This window comes from Paraphaeosphaeria sporulosa (genome assembly GCF_001642045.1).
Source record: "Paraphaeosphaeria sporulosa strain AP3s5-JAC2a unplaced genomic scaffold CC84scaffold_17, whole genome shotgun sequence".
NCBI lineage: Eukaryota > Fungi > Ascomycota > Dothideomycetes > Pleosporales > Didymosphaeriaceae > Paraphaeosphaeria > Paraphaeosphaeria sporulosa.
In genome coordinates, this window is record NW_017253376.1 from 205,162 (window position 1) to 222,008 (window position 16,847).

Here is a 16,847-nt window from a genome sequence, read left to right on the forward strand (position 1 = left end):
ATAATATATTATTAAATGCACTAGAGACGTTAAGCTATAGGAGGCTGGCCGTATATATTTTCTTCTAATTCTATACTCTATAGATCTTTTCTATTATGGCGTGTAGTGCGTGCTCTATGGATCGTTTCTTCCTCCCTCCTAAGTGGGTTGGTGGGAGTAGCTCGTATGTTTCTACTAGATAATTCAGCCGCTGGGAGATGATCGCGTCCATAATTTTGCCCATGGTATTGAGTAGCGCGAGCCCGCAACAGCCAGAGCTGACTCGTGTTCAGCAGCCCTGCACGGCTCACGTGATAGAACGGCCGCTCCGCCAGCTTCTGGAAGCGCTCGGAACATCGCTAATCCGACTCGGGATTGGGAGCAGTGCCAAGACTCCCGGGGGCCACGGCGCTCGTCAATCCAGCCAACTGCGGTTTCCAGCGTCGAAACCAGCCATTGTGTACATTTCGAGACGCGGTCCAACGCACAGCGACGCCCACTTTGTAACCTAGACACATACCACGACGCCCTCGGGCTCCGAAACCCGCTGTTGTTCTCTCCGCCGACCGAACAAAAGACCTGATTAAGCCCACCACGTCTTCAATCTTCTCGAGTCCACCGGCGCCGGTTCCTAGACCAAGCCGCAGCCGAGCTCTAGCCGGCTCGTTGAAGGGGAATACGATGTGATAGGAAGGATACAAGCTAAGATAGAGCGCGGCGGCTCTGGAAATCGAAGCCTGCACTTCGGCACGTGGGTTCAACCGAGCGCTACTGGCGAATCGCCGTCGTTGCAGGCGCATATATTTTGGTGATACAGCTGTCGTACGGCCAAACGACCAGCGACTCTTTACATGGGCACTGCAATCTCTAGGGCCGTAGAGAGGTGCTCCAGTTCGACCTTGAGGGTCGTGAGGAGTTTTGGAATGTTCATGTTCGTGAGGGATGAGTACTAGCAGAGCCGTAATGGTGGCCATGCCTAGCAAGGCACTACACTATTTAGGAGCTGCATACAGCACTCTTCTCTTTGGCCATATCTAGAAAACGTCGCCTCCGGCGCAAGGCCTGTGCCGGTGCGGCTCGGCCGCCGTCCCTGCTCGTGGTGGCAAACTGTGGAGAGCTTTGGGAGCACCCGCCACCTTTCCTGCTGCCCGATGTCACACGGAAGCTTTGCGATGGTGAGTATGCGTATAGGCAACAATACGGTGAAGTAGTGATGCTGACCACATATATCAGAACGTGCTCACGAAGGCCCCGACTTCCCACGACCTCGCTCACCCTGTCCCCGGCGGAGGCTTTGAACACTACGAGTAGGCGGACCACCACATAGGATATGCGCGGCTGCTTGGCCTCGCCGCCTTCTTCCGCCCGGTGTCATACTCGGAGCCACAGAAGGAAAGGCTGTAAAATCTAGAGAGCGCTTTTGGTTGGACCTGAATCCAGGCCCGGCCTCAGCTTCGGCTGGGTGAGGTTTTGACTGCCGGCTTTAAGCCAGGGCTTCTTTCGAGCGTCGTTCGTGCTTGCGATGGCAGAGTGTTGCCGTTCTGATAGGACAGCATATGTTCTGGGCACATCTGGAGGGAGCACCTGGCTGGCTCGATCCATATCTACTGTGTGGACGTGGTTGTGTGACGGGTATAGTAGGAGCAGCTGGCACGACACCTGGCAACAAAGTTGCTAGAAATAACCATCATGTGACCTTTCATAGATGCTTGTAGAAGAGTAGCGAGCGAGTAATCGGAGTACGAGTAATTAATCAAATTCATGCAACGCTTGTGCAGCTGTACTGTGTACTGTAGAAAGCGTACCGCACTTGTGTCGCCGCCTCACTCAGCATCCACCCGCTTGAACTTGAATATGACGACCAGTAGTGCGATAAATCGCCCAGTAGGTCTTGTGGTTGCCGTACACTGCTAACGCGCGTGTTGGGCGAATCAGTGGTTCCACAAAAAGGCCGGCGCGTAAATTGCCCGCGACGACGCCGAGCAATCACCGCCAATCGTCAACCTTCACTCCGTTGCATCGTACCTTGTACCTTTCCAGCGGCCTTTTGCCCACGCCACCTGTTAGGGATAGGCGGATAGCCTTTCACTATCAGATTCACATGCCCGTGCCGCAGCGTTGATTTGAGCTACCGGCGCCTGCACGGCGTGACCTAAACAAACTGATCCATCCCAGCGCTTATACGAGGCCTCCATTGGGCCGCCTGGCCTCGAGTGCATCGACGGAGAGCTAAGCTCACCTTGCTGCATATCCTGCTGTCAACGATGTACTTTCAGCCTGTTCATCTATCATGTAGGATTGAGGCGTAGACCGAGTTCTGCGCGTAGGTCTCGCCGCGACTGGAGGCTCTAAGCATAGCTCCAGGTGACTTGTATGCTTTATGCTTCATGGTCGATCGACAACCGTCTATTCCTATATCCCTCAAGTCCTGCTTTTTCTGCTTTGGTCCAGCAAACTTTGCTGAGGTATTTTATGTGTCTAGATTTGAACGTTGTGGAAAGGAGATAGCCTCTCATTCATCCGCAAGCGTTGGGCCTTTGGTATCACGCAGATTGCCTGATTCACGGACCATCCTACTAGTAGAGCTTCTTAACGCGCTAAGCGCAGCCAAGGACATCTCTCATTGGCCTGAGGAGCCAGCCGACGGAAAACCAACACCAAATGAGCTATCCGGCGCGTGTTTGGGCCTGCTGTAAGGCTTGACATCTCCTAAGCCTTTGCTCTGCTAGTCCACCGAATCCTTCCCTATACCCGACTTTGACTGGTAATTGAGGCTCCTCAAGCAATGCTGGAATGCGGCGTTCGGCCAGGGTGCGGCTTACGCCTTGGCCTGTGACTGGAGCTCCAAACGATCTACGAGTGCGTGGCCCATGACGGTGTAGTCCCCAAATATAGACACACCTTGTTGGACAACCGTGCCACAGACGCTAGGAGGTGTGATAAAGGTATCGCAGGCTCTCTACAGGCTATCCAGTGTCCAATCCTTGCCGGTACGCAGGCGTACTTCATACATACTTATACTTAATCTTATTTAGCAAGCCACTGGACTAGACTGGTGAAAGCTTGTACCCTCTCGCACAATATGCCTAGGTTGCCAGTGTCTCCATACTGGTCCGCTAATCCAAACTTCCCTATATTCCTCGATCCCAAAGACGATTACCGTGTACAAGGACAGACACCGCCACATTCGAGACATGCTCCCGAGTATATTTGCCCTACGTGTGAAACAAGCTCGAGAGATACACCGATTCATTGTGTGTCCAAACCGCCCGCACACTCACCTACACCGCCATCATACAGCTTGTTGGCACCCCCACCTCAATCTTCCAGACACCTAGCCGTACCCATTCTCACCGTTGAGACGCCTCGCCACCGGTCGAAACCTCAGGCCCCCAACCGATCCCTCCAGTTTGACCCCAAAGGAAGACCCCATCTACGATTCCGTCGAAATGCCTTCTCGCCACACTCCCCAACTGTCACAGAGTCCGACAAGATCGATTGGAGGCGAAAAAGTATAGCTGGACTTGGGATCGAGGAGGCCCCTTTCAGACCCGATACAAGTCCAATAACTCCTGGAATAGCCGAGAAAAGAGGAGAAGAAAATGCTGCAGATGTGCAGCAAGCCTCTAATTTTGCGCAACGCATCGAGCAAAGACTGTGGAGGTACAGCGCTTCGCGAAACGTGGTGAAGAGATGGTTACTAGAGATCATCAGTTGGACGCTCAGTGCTGCGTGCATGGCGGGTGTCATCGTCATGTTGTACGTCTATCAGAATCGTAGCATCCCTCGATGGCCTCTCGGTCTTACTCTGAACGCCTATATCTCGGTTCTGGCAAAGATCGCATCCGCCGCTCTTTTATTACCCGTTTCCGAGGCCCTGGGGCAACTTAAATGGAGTTGGTTTCAAGGTGACAATTCGAAAAAAATGTGGGATTTCGAGATCTTTGATAATGCGTCAAGGGGTCCATGGGGCTCCCTTCTACTGATCATCCGTACAAAGGGCAGGTCACTCGCGGCGCTCGGAGCCTGCGTAACTATCATGGCATTATGTCTCGATCCCTTTTTCCAACAAGTCGTAGAGTACCCTGAGAAATGGCGACTTCAGGACGGCAAAGGTCAAATTCCGAGAGCGATTGGGTACGAACCATTCTATTCTAGTATGAGCTTTCAGCAAGGCTTCCAAACTATGGAGACCGATCAATCAATGGTTGGAGTCGGCTATCGCTTTTTCTTCGGCAACGGGACACCTCCTATGACCTTTGGAAAAGGGATGAGAGCTGAGGTTCCACTGGGATGTCCAAATAGCAACTGTACCTGGCCAGATTATGAGACATTCGGTATCTCAAATGAATGCCGCGATGCAATTGATCGCATGGAGTTCAGATGCAGCCACGGACCAATGGACTGGATCCAAATGCCTGACGCGGATCCCGACGCTGTCGAGGACTATACCTTCCCGAATGGAACCTCTTGCGGATGGTGGCTTAAAGCAGACAAGCCACTTCTCATGACAGGGTACAACGTAGACCGAAGATCGAACCATTCTGGAGAAATTCTTTTGCAACGCGCTCAACCTTTATATGACTTATTTTCCCGAGAATTCATGCCAGGGTATACACCTCTGCTCAACAACAGTCGAAATCCATTGGCACACGTTATCATCGTTTCCGGTGAGGAAGCAGAGTCAGTGCACCGGAACGCAACCCCATCAGCCCAGGAGTGTATACTATCATGGTCCGCTCAGACCATGCAGTCGACTTACACCGCGGGCGGATATATCGAAAAGATAACTAGAGCATTCGTGAATACATCCGTAGGAGAATCGCACTGGCTAACGACAGTGATTCCGAATGACAACAATCAGATGATCCTCTACGACTACGTATACCTGGAAAATATCACCTTAATCACCGAGAATAACACCTACTTCATCGACAACAACACTCATAATGCCATGGTAGCTCTGTTCGATGATGTGTTTCCCTCTACCTACACGATCCTTAGCGACGACAAGGACGCCCAGCCAATGATGCGATGGAAATGGTGGAAGACCATCACTCCTTACACCCGGAGAATGATCTACAATCCCTGGCTGTACAGAAATGTCACGATGCACATGGATCGCATGGCTTCAGCAATGACAAACATGATGCGATCAGCTCCAAGCGATACAGAAACAGTGGAAGGCATGGCGTACGACCTCGAGAGTTTTGTGGATGTACGATGGGTCTGGTTGTCGCTTCCACTCGGGCTACTCGCCTTTACTGGTATCTTCTTGCTTGCGACCATTTTCCGAAGCTCAAGAGAGCATGACCGCGGTCAAGTCGGCGTCTGGAAGACGTCAGCCATAGCTACACTCCTTTACGGTCTACCTGATGATATGTCAAAGAAGATGACTTCGACGAAAGCCGACGAAACGCCACGAGCGAAGGCTAAGGAGGTCAAAGTGAAGTGGGTTCCTATAGGTGGCTGGAGGTTCTCGGGCAACAGTATACCCCCTTCTTTCAAAGGTAGCCCTTCATCTTCATAGACCTTCGCTGGGCTTCTCTTTCCCTACCTACTCCATCCCATGAGCGCTTCTATATCGGGCACACTGGCTGTGAGGAGACGACGTTATGAGCAGCATCTTTGTCGCTGTGACAGCTCTCACGTTGGCAAATTCTTGTTATAATAGCAAATATGCCATCATATCACATTTTGTGTACTTCTGTATGTGCTCGTGCTGCGCAACGCCTCGTTCGCAAAGTCAATTCCTTTCCCACTACTGACTGTCCTCGGCCGGCTTTCATTGGCAATGAGACTGTCCCATCACTACCTAGATGACATTGCATTCAGAGGGTGCGCCGCTTGCAGCATTCAGCAACAAATACGCCAACCCTAACATCAATATAGCAGAAGAACCAGTCAGTTGTTGGCTCGTTATGCGATGAAGCCAGGCGCTCACAATGCCCTGTGGGGCTAGCGGGGCATGGATTGATTCGTGGATCAAACCCAGAGAAGTGGTCCCGGGCGGCTAAAGTCCTGCCCACTGCTCTCGACCTAGCCTGTTATGGCATCCGTCGGGCGCCTATGTTTATCATTTCGGCACCCACCATCACGCATGTGCATGAAGCGAGGTTTGAGCAGCGCTTCAGTATCTTGAGTCACCTGCTCGCTCATCCAATCAACTTTCGGCTCACTCAGTACGACTTTCCTAAACATGCCCGGCGTCGAATGGATAAAGTGCCACTCGTTTCTCAACTTTCATGGAGCAGAGGATCCGGATCTTCTCAACTCATTCTTTCGAATTCAACTTCTACTCTCAGGCTGTGCCTGCTTTTTCTGACCTGAAATTTGTGCTGTGCACACTGCAACTTTACCCAAAAAAAAAAAAAAAGTAAATCAATACTCTACTTGATTCTTCACGATACCAACAACATGCGGTCCGCACTCATCATCGCTATATTCGCTCTCACCGTCCTGACTGCGCCAATTTCTAATCTCAAACTCAATGACGCTCCTGACATTGCTGTGGAGACACGCCTAGTCCAAGCCCGCTCTGTCGAGAAAGTACCATTCCTACTCCGCTCTGAAGAGGATGAGCAAGCTGAGGACGAGGAGACCGATGCTCGGTCAGATCGTGGTAAGGAATCACGATCTGTCCGAGACAAGTCTACACGTTCCGCCGGGGAGAAAGAAGGCGAAGAAGATAACATCGAGACACGCTCATTTCGTGGCAAGTCAACTCGCTCTGTACGTGGAAAGGCGACGCGCTCCACCGAAGAGGATATAGATGACGAAGAAGAGAAAGAGGACATCAGGGAAGTTGAAGCACGATCAGTTCGTGGCAAGGCGTCTCGCTCAGTCCGCGGCAAGGCTACTCGCGATGCCGAAGCCGAACCTTCCGTCCGTGGCAAGGCTTCTCGCTCAGTCCGCGGCAAGGAGACACGTAACGCTGAACACAGTACCAGGACCAGATCTGAACGGTCCACCTGGGCAAGCGGCCTCATCGAGGCCTTGAGGACTCGCGGTTTCAGCAGTGCCACCCTCATCAATGAACGACAACCCAACTGAAGGCCATAATCAAGCTATCTTGAGATCCACCTACTCTACATCACAATGACTTAGTTCACTATTCATCGATCTCCAGGGGCGAAAAGTGGATAGGACAATTCTCACGTATCTCTTAATGCGTTTGTCATGCTCAAAGAATAGACAATTCCCAGATTGGCGAGTGTGCCACATAGGCAGAGTAAGCGTGTACCTAGTTCGACTTCGAGTTAATACAAGTCATCTCGCTGCGCATATTATGCTCCACAATATTATGTAATGTAGCTGAAGAATCGTTTCAAGTTGTGTGCAGCCAGCCACGTCCCTGCGCCAAATTTTCCCTGTGTTGCTCCTTTGATAGTTTGGCGCTACTGATGGCTTCAGATCTAACTCGAGCTCGCCGACTTCTCGGATACTGGCCGCGGTGTCAGAACGCTGCGGCGATTCAAGGAAGGAGAAAAAAATCCTCACCATTCCACATGGCGTTCTCTGGATAGTCAAACACGCATATGCTGATCCCCTCCTTGGGCCAGCCCTTCGCTCTACGCGGCCGCCCTTGTCTGTCGATGACACCTTGGCTACGTATATTCTCTTTGTCAGATCGTGCGGGTCGGGATACGATGGCCTGCGAATCCATGTGGCGGCGCTACCTGCGAGCTACACTTCGAGCATCTTCTTTGCGGAGGCCGAGCTGGAAGTTTGCGTGGGAACTTCGCTCTACACTACCACGAAGCAGCTGGATCGCCAGATCAAGAACAATTATAAGGGATTAGTAGCACGACTGTTTGAACGACATCAAGAACTGTTCCCACGCCACAAATTCACCATCGAAGATGTAGGAAAATACAACACGCGAAAAATGGTGTGAAGCGGTTACTAACACTTAATTCCTATCTTTCAGTACAAGTGGGCTCTCTGCACTGTATGGAGTCATGCGATGGATTTTCAGCTGCCCGATGGAGATTCAATTCGACCTTTGGCCCCCTTCGCGGACATGTTGAACCACTCGTCCGAGGTTAAGCAGTGTCACGCCTACGATGCCTTGTCTAGAAATCTCTCTGTTCTTGCCGGGAAAAACTACGAATCGGGAGATCAGGTGCGTCCGTCTTGTTTTCTAATGCTACTAATTCGTGCGCTTACCTAGAAGTATTCTTCCAGGTTTTCATCAATTATGGGCCTATTCCAAACAATCGCCTTTTACGTCTCTATGGGTTTATCGTGCCCGGTAATCCCAATGACAGCTATGACCTCGTTCTCATGACTGATCCCATGGCCCCATTTTTCGAGCAAAAGCACAAACTCTGGTTATCGGCTGGGCTCGATTCGACCTCTACTATTTCTCTTACTCTCAATGATCCGCTACCAAGAAGCGTCCTTCGATACCTCCATATTCAACGGCTGCACGAATCGGATCTTGCTATAATAGCGCCTCATCAAAGCGATGCTGCAGTTGAGAAAACCAGCGATTCAAACGAAGTGGAAGTTCTGCAGTTTCTGGTAGAATCAATTTCTAGTCTTCTCGACGGTTTCGGAACTCAACTCGAAAAGCTGGAAGAGCAACTCGCAGAGGGGTTCTATTCCCCGGGAGGGAACGCATGGTCGGCGGCGCACGCCAGCTTGGGTGAACAGCGGGTGTTGAGATTGACGAGAACGATAGCGGGGGATTTGTTGGCGGCGCTAGAGAGTGGAAGTGGAAATGGGAGGGGCCTGTTGTCGGCACCGGCCCAATGTGCGAAGTGCGAAAAGGCTTATGTGTAGTTGATGCAGTGCGGAAGGTGCAACAAGGTCATGTACTGCGGGCGGGCGTGCCAGGTCGCCCATTACAAAGAGCACAAGGCGATGTGTCGAGCTACAGCTTCTAAGAATGGTTCTAACAGGAATTGAAAGAGAAGTTCTGACTACCGGTAGCCTATAAACAGCCTTCGAAAGAGAAGCGAAAGAAAATCTTGAGCCCAACTCCCACTACAACGCAAACTTCGCGCAACTTAAAGTATTTGCTAGACGAACCAAGATGTGTGGCTATAGATTGTGGGGGAAATAAAAGCGTTCGATGTAATAATATCTCTGATGGTTGGGGATGGGGCAGCCTTTTCCCTCAGCCTTCTGAGGCGGTGCCCAAAAGCTTACCGTGTCCGTGCACGCGATGCGCGGTTTCGCCAGATGCGCGCCCATCACCAAATCACTGAGTTGCAGAAATCGAGTTACAGAGCCACCCACAATAGCTTAATTATTCTAATAATCCATCTAAATACTAAACAAACTACTACGAAAAAGATGGACTACTTGAATTTCTGTGGGAGTTTGATGTTCCTGCCAACCCTCGTAGTTCTCACAGATGAAGGATCACGGCCCTAATCACCTCCCCTACCCTCTGCAACCACCTCACGCCTCTGTTTTTTCTATATAAGCTTTATAGTAGGCTCTAAAGCCTTCCTCTTTCTTTTTTGGGAAGTTTGTATAGGCTTTTTAGTATTTTGTTTCTCTTTTTCTTTACGTTGGCGTGTAGCCTATTTCTTAGCTGTAATCCTCTCCTTTTCTTCTCGCCTTTGAATCCTTAACCTTGCTCTTTCTTCTTTCTCTTAAAGTTGATGTACCTTTTTTGAGGCCTTTTCTGCCTTCTTATGAGCTTTTTCAAGTTGTTACTTCTTAGCTTCTTGGTCTTTAATCCTTTGGCGGAACTGGGCCTCCCTCACTTTAGATGGGGACTAGAATACAGCGCCCCTGCGGTACTCCTAGCGTTGCTGTAGGTCTAGGGGCTTGCTTTTCTTCTCGTGTTTCTTCTTAGAAAGTAGAGCCTTTGATAAGCCTTCTACTTCTATGTGGAGTAGCTCATTTTGGATTAATATATGGTGGAGTGAGCGGCTTAGCTTTTGAGCCTCTCTACTACTCTAGTCCTTTACTTCTGATTATATTAGGCTATGCAATTTGAGCTAATCCTCTCTACTAAGGACTGAGCTAGAGTTCTCTCTCTCTTCTTGCTCTGGTGTTGATTTCTTGAACTGTTTAAGTATAATCTCTAGGCTAAGAGGTATTATTCTAGTTACTTAGAAAGACCTTAGGATTGTTTTTTCTTAAAAGGAGTAGGTCTAGGCTTCCTAAAATAGTAGGAAGAAGTCTCCTTTCTTAACTAGTAATAGTCCTTAGGCGTTGTAGAGGTATTTTGTGAGCTATTTTAAATAGGTAGATGATAGAGGCTTGAATATTACCACATCTAGTGGCTGTAACGTGTGGGTTGAATGAGGGGGGAATATTAGGAGGAGAATTCGATTCTAATTATAGAACTTGATGAAATCCATAGTGATGTGGGATCTATGGCCGTTAAGGATTAATAGCCAATAGGATTGTCGTGATTTCTGCTTAGTGTATCAATTAAACACCTGTTCAAGCCACGCTAGGCTAATATCATTGTTGGTCCAGCTAGAGGGAGATGAGCTAACGTGAACTTGGTGTTTTCTAGCCTGAATTCCATCTACCTAAGAAGCTTGAAGGGCTGAATTTGCAGAGGCAAAGATCAGAGTAGGAGGGAGAGCTGATCTATCACCATAAACATATACTTGTAGTGTTATCCACTCTCTATTACCATCTTAAAGGGCTGCTGTAACTTCCTTTTGGTCCTATATTGCTTTACTAAAGATCCTTTTACTTCTTCTAATTACCCTAATAAGGAAGCCTTTCTCATCCATATTGTACGTGTGACGTGGCTCTATATCGTATTTCTCAATAACCTCTATTAGAAGTTGAAAGAATAGTTGATATTTATCCTCTAAATCAGCATGGTGGCGATCGCGATCCATTCCAGTACTCCATCGGGGGGTAATAGAGATCCCATGGCGGGTGAGAAATCGGGTAACCCAGCTCTCGCTCACTGGCTCCTTTGCTATAGCTGACGCGAAATTTTGTACCATCTCCCTTGTAGGTGGTAGCTAATGAGCTATAAGCTGTTCTATATAGCTTATAAGCTCTAGCTCTTGTTATGGAGTGAGCTTTTGTGTGTTGGCGTGCTGGGTAGTAGATGAGGCTGTTTTACCCTTATGCCGGCGCGTTAACGTTGAGCGTACAACACCATATTTTTTTGCTATTGCAGTGTACGTAAAAGTTTCGCCTGGTCCTAGGGAGTTGATTTCTTCAATCGCTTCGTTGATTGGATCCATATTGGTTGAGTTATGAGGTTGTGAAGATTGCGCGATTTTTCTGAGATCGCGCATCTGGCGAAACCGCGCATCGCGTGCACGGACACGGTACCGTGTCCGTGCACCGAACGCCCGGAGTCACCGAACGCCCGCTCCGGGCCCTCAAGCCCACTACAAAAATGAGGCTGTAGAGCCACGAATAATAGCTATTATCGCGAGATATTGTGGTGGATTATTCCATAGGCTTATACAATCATGATTCTTATACAATCTATCTATATAATGTGGTAGTGCGGTCGCTGTGGGTCGTGTAAGTATAAGCGGGTGGAGGAGGCGTTATAGGCTTTGGGTCTCACCCTTCCGCCCTTGTCCCAAAGTCCCATCATTCCGTCATTGCCTCTGTGTCAGCAATCCTGGCTCCTTTGTGTGCTCCAGTCGATGGCGCTGGATCCACCTGACTCCAAGTCCCCGTACGCACACATTCAATTAATAGTAGGTCAGTACTGCTACAACTGTTACGTCTTGTCAACACATGGCAAGCATCTTTCTCCCATAATTGCTTATTTTGACCTTGCAACGGTTACGTTGACTCAACTTGCGGTGTAGATAGTTTATTCCGCAAATGCAGTTTTCGTGGACATGTTACGTACGGGGACTCAGTCTTTGCCTTCAACACCGTGCAGCAGCAATACCATTGAAAAGCCAGCTCGTTCGATGGATGTGAACGCTTTCTCCTTTGTCGTGGCATTGCTACTTGTAACAAGCTCTTGTGATCCACCAACAACGTGTACTTGACATCAACAAACGCTCCACCCTCAGCGTTGTTAATCAGCTGCTTCTAAAAAGCCACTAACTGAGCGCCCTGTACCTGTTGATGAGGATATACCTGGATACCTGCTAGGTAGCTCTGCTGAGCTGCCACCTGATAACGTTCAGATTTGCCCAGTGTATCATCAACCACCATTCCAACACGCTCTCAGCAAACATTTTTGGCAGATTTGGGACACATCTGGTTACCAATCAGCGAGCTCGAGGATCATGTACGCAGCAGGTTCTACTCACTCGTATGGGATATGTCCTGCCGGGTTGTGCCACTGCTGGACGAGTGCGTCGCTGCCAGGCGTCAGCTCGCCACTGTTCTTTGCAAGCACTTGCGCCGTGAGCGGCACGACCTCCAATCATTGCACATACACTCCTGGACCTATGTGAATCCGCTTTAACTAGAGACACATTCACAGTTAAGTACGTGCTAATGAGCGTGAGCATGTTTTTTCGCATTAACGGTTGCTGTGTCGGGAAGCTCTGCGAATAGCTCACACGCATAGATACTAGCGGGCAAAATCAGCCCTTGCGGCCAGTGATGAAGTTGAGCGAACAAATAGAATACCCTGTGCCTGCACCCAAGTCGACTACTGTGACGCTTGACAGGTCAATTTCTATCCTAGGCTCCCCGTTGTTTTTTCGTCCGTCGTGCGAGCCAAATATGTTTCAGGTTCAGTGGTGAAATTGGATAGTTAAGCTTGCCCCATCGATTATATGCAGTGCCGCGTGAAGGCATTTGGTAGTTTTCTCGCATCTCCTGCTGTCTTGTGACATGCAGCTGGGTGCTTGAGATGTTGCAAGGTGACAAGAGAAACAATTGAGGGGTCTTGTGCAGGGGAAGAAGAGAAACGCCCAAGGTGTCTTGTGTAGGGTTTCTCGCAAGATGTTAGAATTACCTGTATAGTCAGCATTATTGTGACGCGGCACAGCAGGGCGTGTGTGGGAGATGCAGCGCAGCATGCGAGAAGGTGATCATTGTATACATCGTTACCCGCGTCCAGAACTCCTGAGTGGGTCTTAACTTGGACATTCACTACAGTTTCGAACGTCGATACGAAATCCAAAGTTACATTCGTCTGGCTGCGTCGAGCCTTCTGTTACGTGAATCGTGCTTTACTCATCATTTGTTATCATGAACGATATTGTCCCTACTGCACGACAAACTGCTGATCGTGCTTCTTGTACAACACCGAGGAGTCCAAAACGTCGCCCGTGCTCGACCTGATGAAATCGACCTTCAAGTTATTCGCACTCTGGAACGACACACTCGCGTAGCTGAAATCATCCGCATACGCAAACACATTCGTTGAGTAGTTGCCACCCACACTCGACAAACCCTCAATGTTACCCGCACCACCAGCGACAATGTACATTGGGGCCTTGGGGTTGTTCAGCTTCGCGGGATCTGCGACGCTGTTGTTGACGGGCAGGAAGCGCTGCGAGTTGTGCACGTGACCGAAGATGGCGAGGTCGACGCCGTATTTGTAGAGCAGGGGCTCGAACGCCTTCTGGCACGAGTCGCAGGGGGAGCTGCCCTTGGTAGTGTACCAGGGGCGGTGGCCGCCAACGATGACCCAAGGGGTGATGGTTCGGTCGACAGAGGCGAGGTCCGCGGCGAGCCAGTCAAGCTGCTGATTTGCGGTGCCAAAGGGCGAGGCGTTAAGGTACCCGGAAGAGCCGCCCGGCTGGTCAGGTGCGTTGGCGAAGTCCGTTTCCGTGTCGATCATGGCAACATGGACCATGCCGTACTCGAAGGAGAACCAGAATGGCGGCTTTGCAAGCGCGGCGGCTTTATTGGCGTTCACCTTGGCTGCTTGGTTTGCGGATGTTGAGGCAAAAGAGCTGGGCATGGTCTGCCCGAAGCGGTTCATAAAGTCGGTGAAGTTCTTCTGACCTTCGGGACAGGCGAGAGTGAGCACGGGAACTTCCTAGATGGGCGTGAGCAATTGATGAGGAAACGGTATGCTGAGTCTTCTCACTTGGCAGGCAACCTCGTGGTTACCAGGGCTGGCCATATATGGCTTGCGACCTGCGATAGGCGCTAGCTGGGTGTAAAATTGCTCGAGGATAGCTTCGTATGCATTCTTTCCGTCAAGAAGATTCTTTGGCTTCTCGAACCAGTCGTCGGCTGGGCAAAATTAGACATGTAGTGAACTCAAACAGGCAGATATCCTCACCATATGCCAGATCACCCGGGTGGATGATGAACTCATAGTCGTCGACCGTCCGTGCAAGACGATCGATGGTGGTATGGTTGAGCGATGGGTCAATCGTTGGAATGATATCGCGCTTCGTCTGGTCACCTTGTATAGTGAAGCCGTCTGCGCCGTACACACCGAGATCGATGATGGCGTTGATGGAGAAGGGCGTCTTGTCACCAGGCACACGTGGGCTGAGGAAGTGCTCAACAGATGAGTTTGTCGACACAATCTTGTAGTAGTAGGTCGTAGCTGGCGTGAGTCCCGTCAGAGTCACAGCATTGGAGTATGTGCGCGAAGTGGGATATGTGATGGAGCTGGTTGAGCATTGCATGGACGTCAAAGAGGTCTTTGAAGTTCCGTACTGGACGCAAGGCTGGGCGAGCTTTTGGTAGGTGTTCCAGCCGACGGACACAGCTATGATATGTCAGCTTATTGAAAAATCATGGAAAGCGATGATGATGTACCATTCGGTCCCTTGACAGCAAGGCGCTGCTGCACTGGAGTGGTCTTGTCCGATGGAATGGGAGGGTAGCTAGCCGCCGCTAATACGCACGCCGCGAAGAGCGGCAACGCCTTCATCGACGCCAAGATGTCAACCATAATGAACAAGCAACGGCGACGAAGCGTGACGTTAGTCTTGGTCAACAAAAGCTTGATGGGCTTGTGAAAAGCTCAGCATCGTACGGCCTTATATCTTGAAGCCTCCGGAGCCACACGTGCGTGCTCCAGTACGCTCCGAGGGCGATGCGCCGATGAACGAAGACTCGTGGCACGACGATTGGTTGAACACGCATTTGGGGAGACGGTAGAAGAACAGGGTATACGAAACAAGCATGGCGATCAACGCGCCTTGTTCGCTTCAAGCCGGTCGACCGCTGTTAGTCTGCTTGAATTGGAAGGTCTCCGAGCTGCTCAGCGAGACCAGCGAACCACGGCGCGTGTAATTACACGCCTTTCATGTGTCGACTGCAGGTACATACACGACTATTGAGCGCGTTGCAAAGTAGCAAGTAATACACACTGTTATTGAATCTATTGCGCCGTACCTCGGGAAGCCGTTCATGCACGATCGAACTGGGACCGCGCGGCAAGGTTCCGTCCGACTTTCACGGCCTTTTCCCAAGCAATTAAAAATGCTGTTCACGGATCGTGGTGGCTTGGTTGTGCCTGTATGGCGTCTCGACTTGAAGGCATCTTTGCTACCGCCTCGATTGCCAATTGCAGAAGGTGATGACTGACAAGACGTATACTACGCCCTGTGTGAACGCAGCCTACAGAAGGCGTCGCTGAAGAGTCGGCAAAGCCCGTGGCTCGGCTTCTGGCGGCAGTCCTCAAAGGACTGCCCGCTCGTGTTAGGGTGTCTGCCTTGCGCCGACCATACTTCTAATGCTCAGGCTGACAAAGAACCTAAGGACCTCCGTCTAACTTAAACGATGAAGCAAGCGGACTATGGCGGTAAATCACGCAACTACATTCGAAGGATTAGTAGTAGATGGGATAGAGCGGGTACAGCCGTAGCACAGGCGCCTCCCGCTACTTGCTCTAACCGGGTCAGCAATACCATGCTGATCGCCTCCCCATCCGTGGATGCCAAAGCGGCCGTCGCTTACGGGCATGCTGCAGAGATCGCAAACGGATGCATCATTCGTATTCGAGGTAGCTGTCAATTTCCCTGTTGTCCTGACAACGTTCGAAACGATGCTGGGGAAGTTCTCCTCGACTGATTCGAAGTATTGCTTCATCAGGTCGTCGATGGTAGTGTTCTTGGAGCTCATGGAAGCTTGTGTTGGCGCGGAGTCAAGCACTAATGAGGGAAGGGGGCTGCCGACTATTTCCACGTACGCGACCAGTTCCTTCTTGAGCAGGTCTCGAAGGGGGTAGTTGAAAGCCAAACCAAAGGGGGTCTCGCCGTCTGCCACATGCCATGGAAGAGAAAATCCGCGTCCTTTGGCTGTCTCAGCTAGTGTCTTCTCGGCGAGTTTTGTCGTGCTATCACCCCAGAGCACGACCTCGCAACCAGACGATCTGGCGTATTCCACGACGAGCCTTGTCCTGAGCGTGGCAGCAACGTCTGCACGCGCTGTAGCAGAGGTGAGTGAGCCAAACAACTTTGCAAGCTTGTCCGCGGGAGACAGTTCTTGCACAGTCGCAAGTCCAGGCAACAGACCAGACAGGCTCTCTTGGTCTGGGACCAAGCGGAAAACATCATGGAGTGGCAGGGATGCTATGTCGTAGTCTGGGTATGCTTGCCGCACTTTGGAGAGTCGGACCTGGTGAGAAGCGTCGCCTGCAGTCTCGACGAAAAGCACGCTGAGTCCGAATCCAGTCCGGCCGCTTTTGCTGGTTTGAGTCTCGAGCAGGTGGTCCAGGATGTGCAGGAGAGTCACCGATGATGCGCCCAGGGAAAGTGCGAGTAACAGCTTCCGTTGACGGTTGGGATCGGCATGCCGGACGCGGAAGGACTCCATGTGCTTGATGACCTTTGTGTGGACATATCTCACGAAGCAGTCCCTTTGCCATGTTAGCAGCGCGGCGGCATTTCGCCTCGCAGAAAAATGCGCACTCACCGACAGAGCGCGTCTCTGCGCACGACGAGGACGGCCTGGTTCTCGGTGCAGCGCCGGCAGAGCTGCTCTGCGACCTGCGCGATGCGTTTTCCTGGCATGTTCGCGGAGCTGGTCTGACG

The 16,847-nt window shown here is 50.8% G+C and overlaps 8 protein-coding genes across 8 annotated transcripts; 3 read left to right on the plus strand and 5 right to left on the minus strand.

Moving 5' to 3' along the window:
- Positions 1–122: 122 nt before the first annotated feature.
- CC84DRAFT_1210623 (uncharacterized protein) lies at positions 123–953 on the minus strand (the record flags this gene model as incomplete). The annotated part of the gene is made up of 2 exons (XM_018182298.1): positions 123–407; positions 500–953. 2 exons carry the CDS (start codon positions 951–953, stop codon positions 184–186), a joined length of 678 nt encoding a protein of 225 aa, XP_018029119.1. The 3' UTR covers positions 123–183.
- Positions 954–3,061: 2,108 nt separating this feature from the next.
- CC84DRAFT_1210624 (uncharacterized protein) lies at positions 3,062–5,509 on the plus strand (the record flags this gene model as incomplete). Its single annotated transcript, XM_018182299.1, has 1 exon — positions 3,062–5,509. One exon carries the CDS (start codon positions 3,062–3,064, stop codon positions 5,507–5,509), a length of 2,448 nt encoding a protein of 815 aa, XP_018029120.1.
- A 547-nt stretch (positions 5,510–6,056) lies between these two features.
- Positions 6,057–7,299, plus strand: CC84DRAFT_1169908 (uncharacterized protein). The gene has a single exon (XM_018179785.1). The coding sequence runs from the start codon at positions 6,397–6,399 to the stop codon at positions 7,030–7,032; it is 636 nt and encodes a 211-aa protein (XP_018029121.1). The 5' UTR covers positions 6,057–6,396; the 3' UTR covers positions 7,033–7,299.
- Positions 7,300–7,945: 646 nt separating this feature from the next.
- Positions 7,946–8,766, plus strand: CC84DRAFT_1181917 (RuBisCo LSMT C-terminal, substrate-binding domain-containing protein; the record flags this gene model as incomplete). Its single annotated transcript, XM_018180579.1, has 2 exons — positions 7,946–8,104; positions 8,167–8,766. The coding sequence occupies 2 exons, from the start codon at positions 7,946–7,948 to the stop codon at positions 8,764–8,766; spliced, it is 759 nt and encodes a 252-aa protein (XP_018029122.1).
- Positions 8,767–9,740: 974 nt separating this feature from the next.
- On the minus strand, positions 9,741–9,896 carry CC84DRAFT_1105539 (uncharacterized protein; the record flags this gene model as incomplete). Its single annotated transcript, XM_018175100.1, has 1 exon — positions 9,741–9,896. A coding segment is annotated over one exon (156 nt), but the record flags the coding sequence as incomplete, so codon positions are not given.
- Positions 9,897–10,153: 257 nt separating this feature from the next.
- CC84DRAFT_1169909 (uncharacterized protein) lies at positions 10,154–11,159 on the minus strand (the record flags this gene model as incomplete). The annotated part of the gene is made up of 2 exons (XM_018179786.1): positions 10,154–10,931; positions 11,067–11,159. 2 exons carry the CDS (start codon positions 11,157–11,159, stop codon positions 10,623–10,625), a joined length of 402 nt encoding a protein of 133 aa, XP_018029124.1. The 3' UTR covers positions 10,154–10,622.
- A 1,815-nt stretch (positions 11,160–12,974) lies between these two features.
- CC84DRAFT_1200384 (Metallo-dependent phosphatase) lies at positions 12,975–14,761 on the minus strand (the record flags this gene model as incomplete). Its single annotated transcript, XM_018181659.1, has 4 exons — positions 12,975–13,888; positions 13,940–14,088; positions 14,138–14,575; positions 14,626–14,761. 4 exons carry the CDS (start codon positions 14,759–14,761, stop codon positions 13,109–13,111), a joined length of 1,503 nt encoding a protein of 500 aa, XP_018029125.1. The 3' UTR covers positions 12,975–13,108.
- An 860-nt stretch (positions 14,762–15,621) lies between these two features.
- CC84DRAFT_1105571 (cytoplasmic tRNA 2-thiolation protein 2) lies at positions 15,622–16,826 on the minus strand (the record flags this gene model as incomplete). Its single annotated transcript, XM_018175103.1, has 2 exons — positions 15,622–16,672; positions 16,729–16,826. 2 exons carry the CDS (start codon positions 16,824–16,826, stop codon positions 15,622–15,624), a joined length of 1,149 nt encoding a protein of 382 aa, XP_018029126.1.
- Positions 16,827–16,847: the final 21 nt, after the last annotated feature.

Excerpts from the sequence above, each read along its gene's own strand:
- CC84DRAFT_1169908 (XM_018179785.1), top strand. The coding sequence starts at position 6,397 with ATGCGGTCCGCACTCATCATCGCTATATTCGCTCTCACCGTCCTGACT.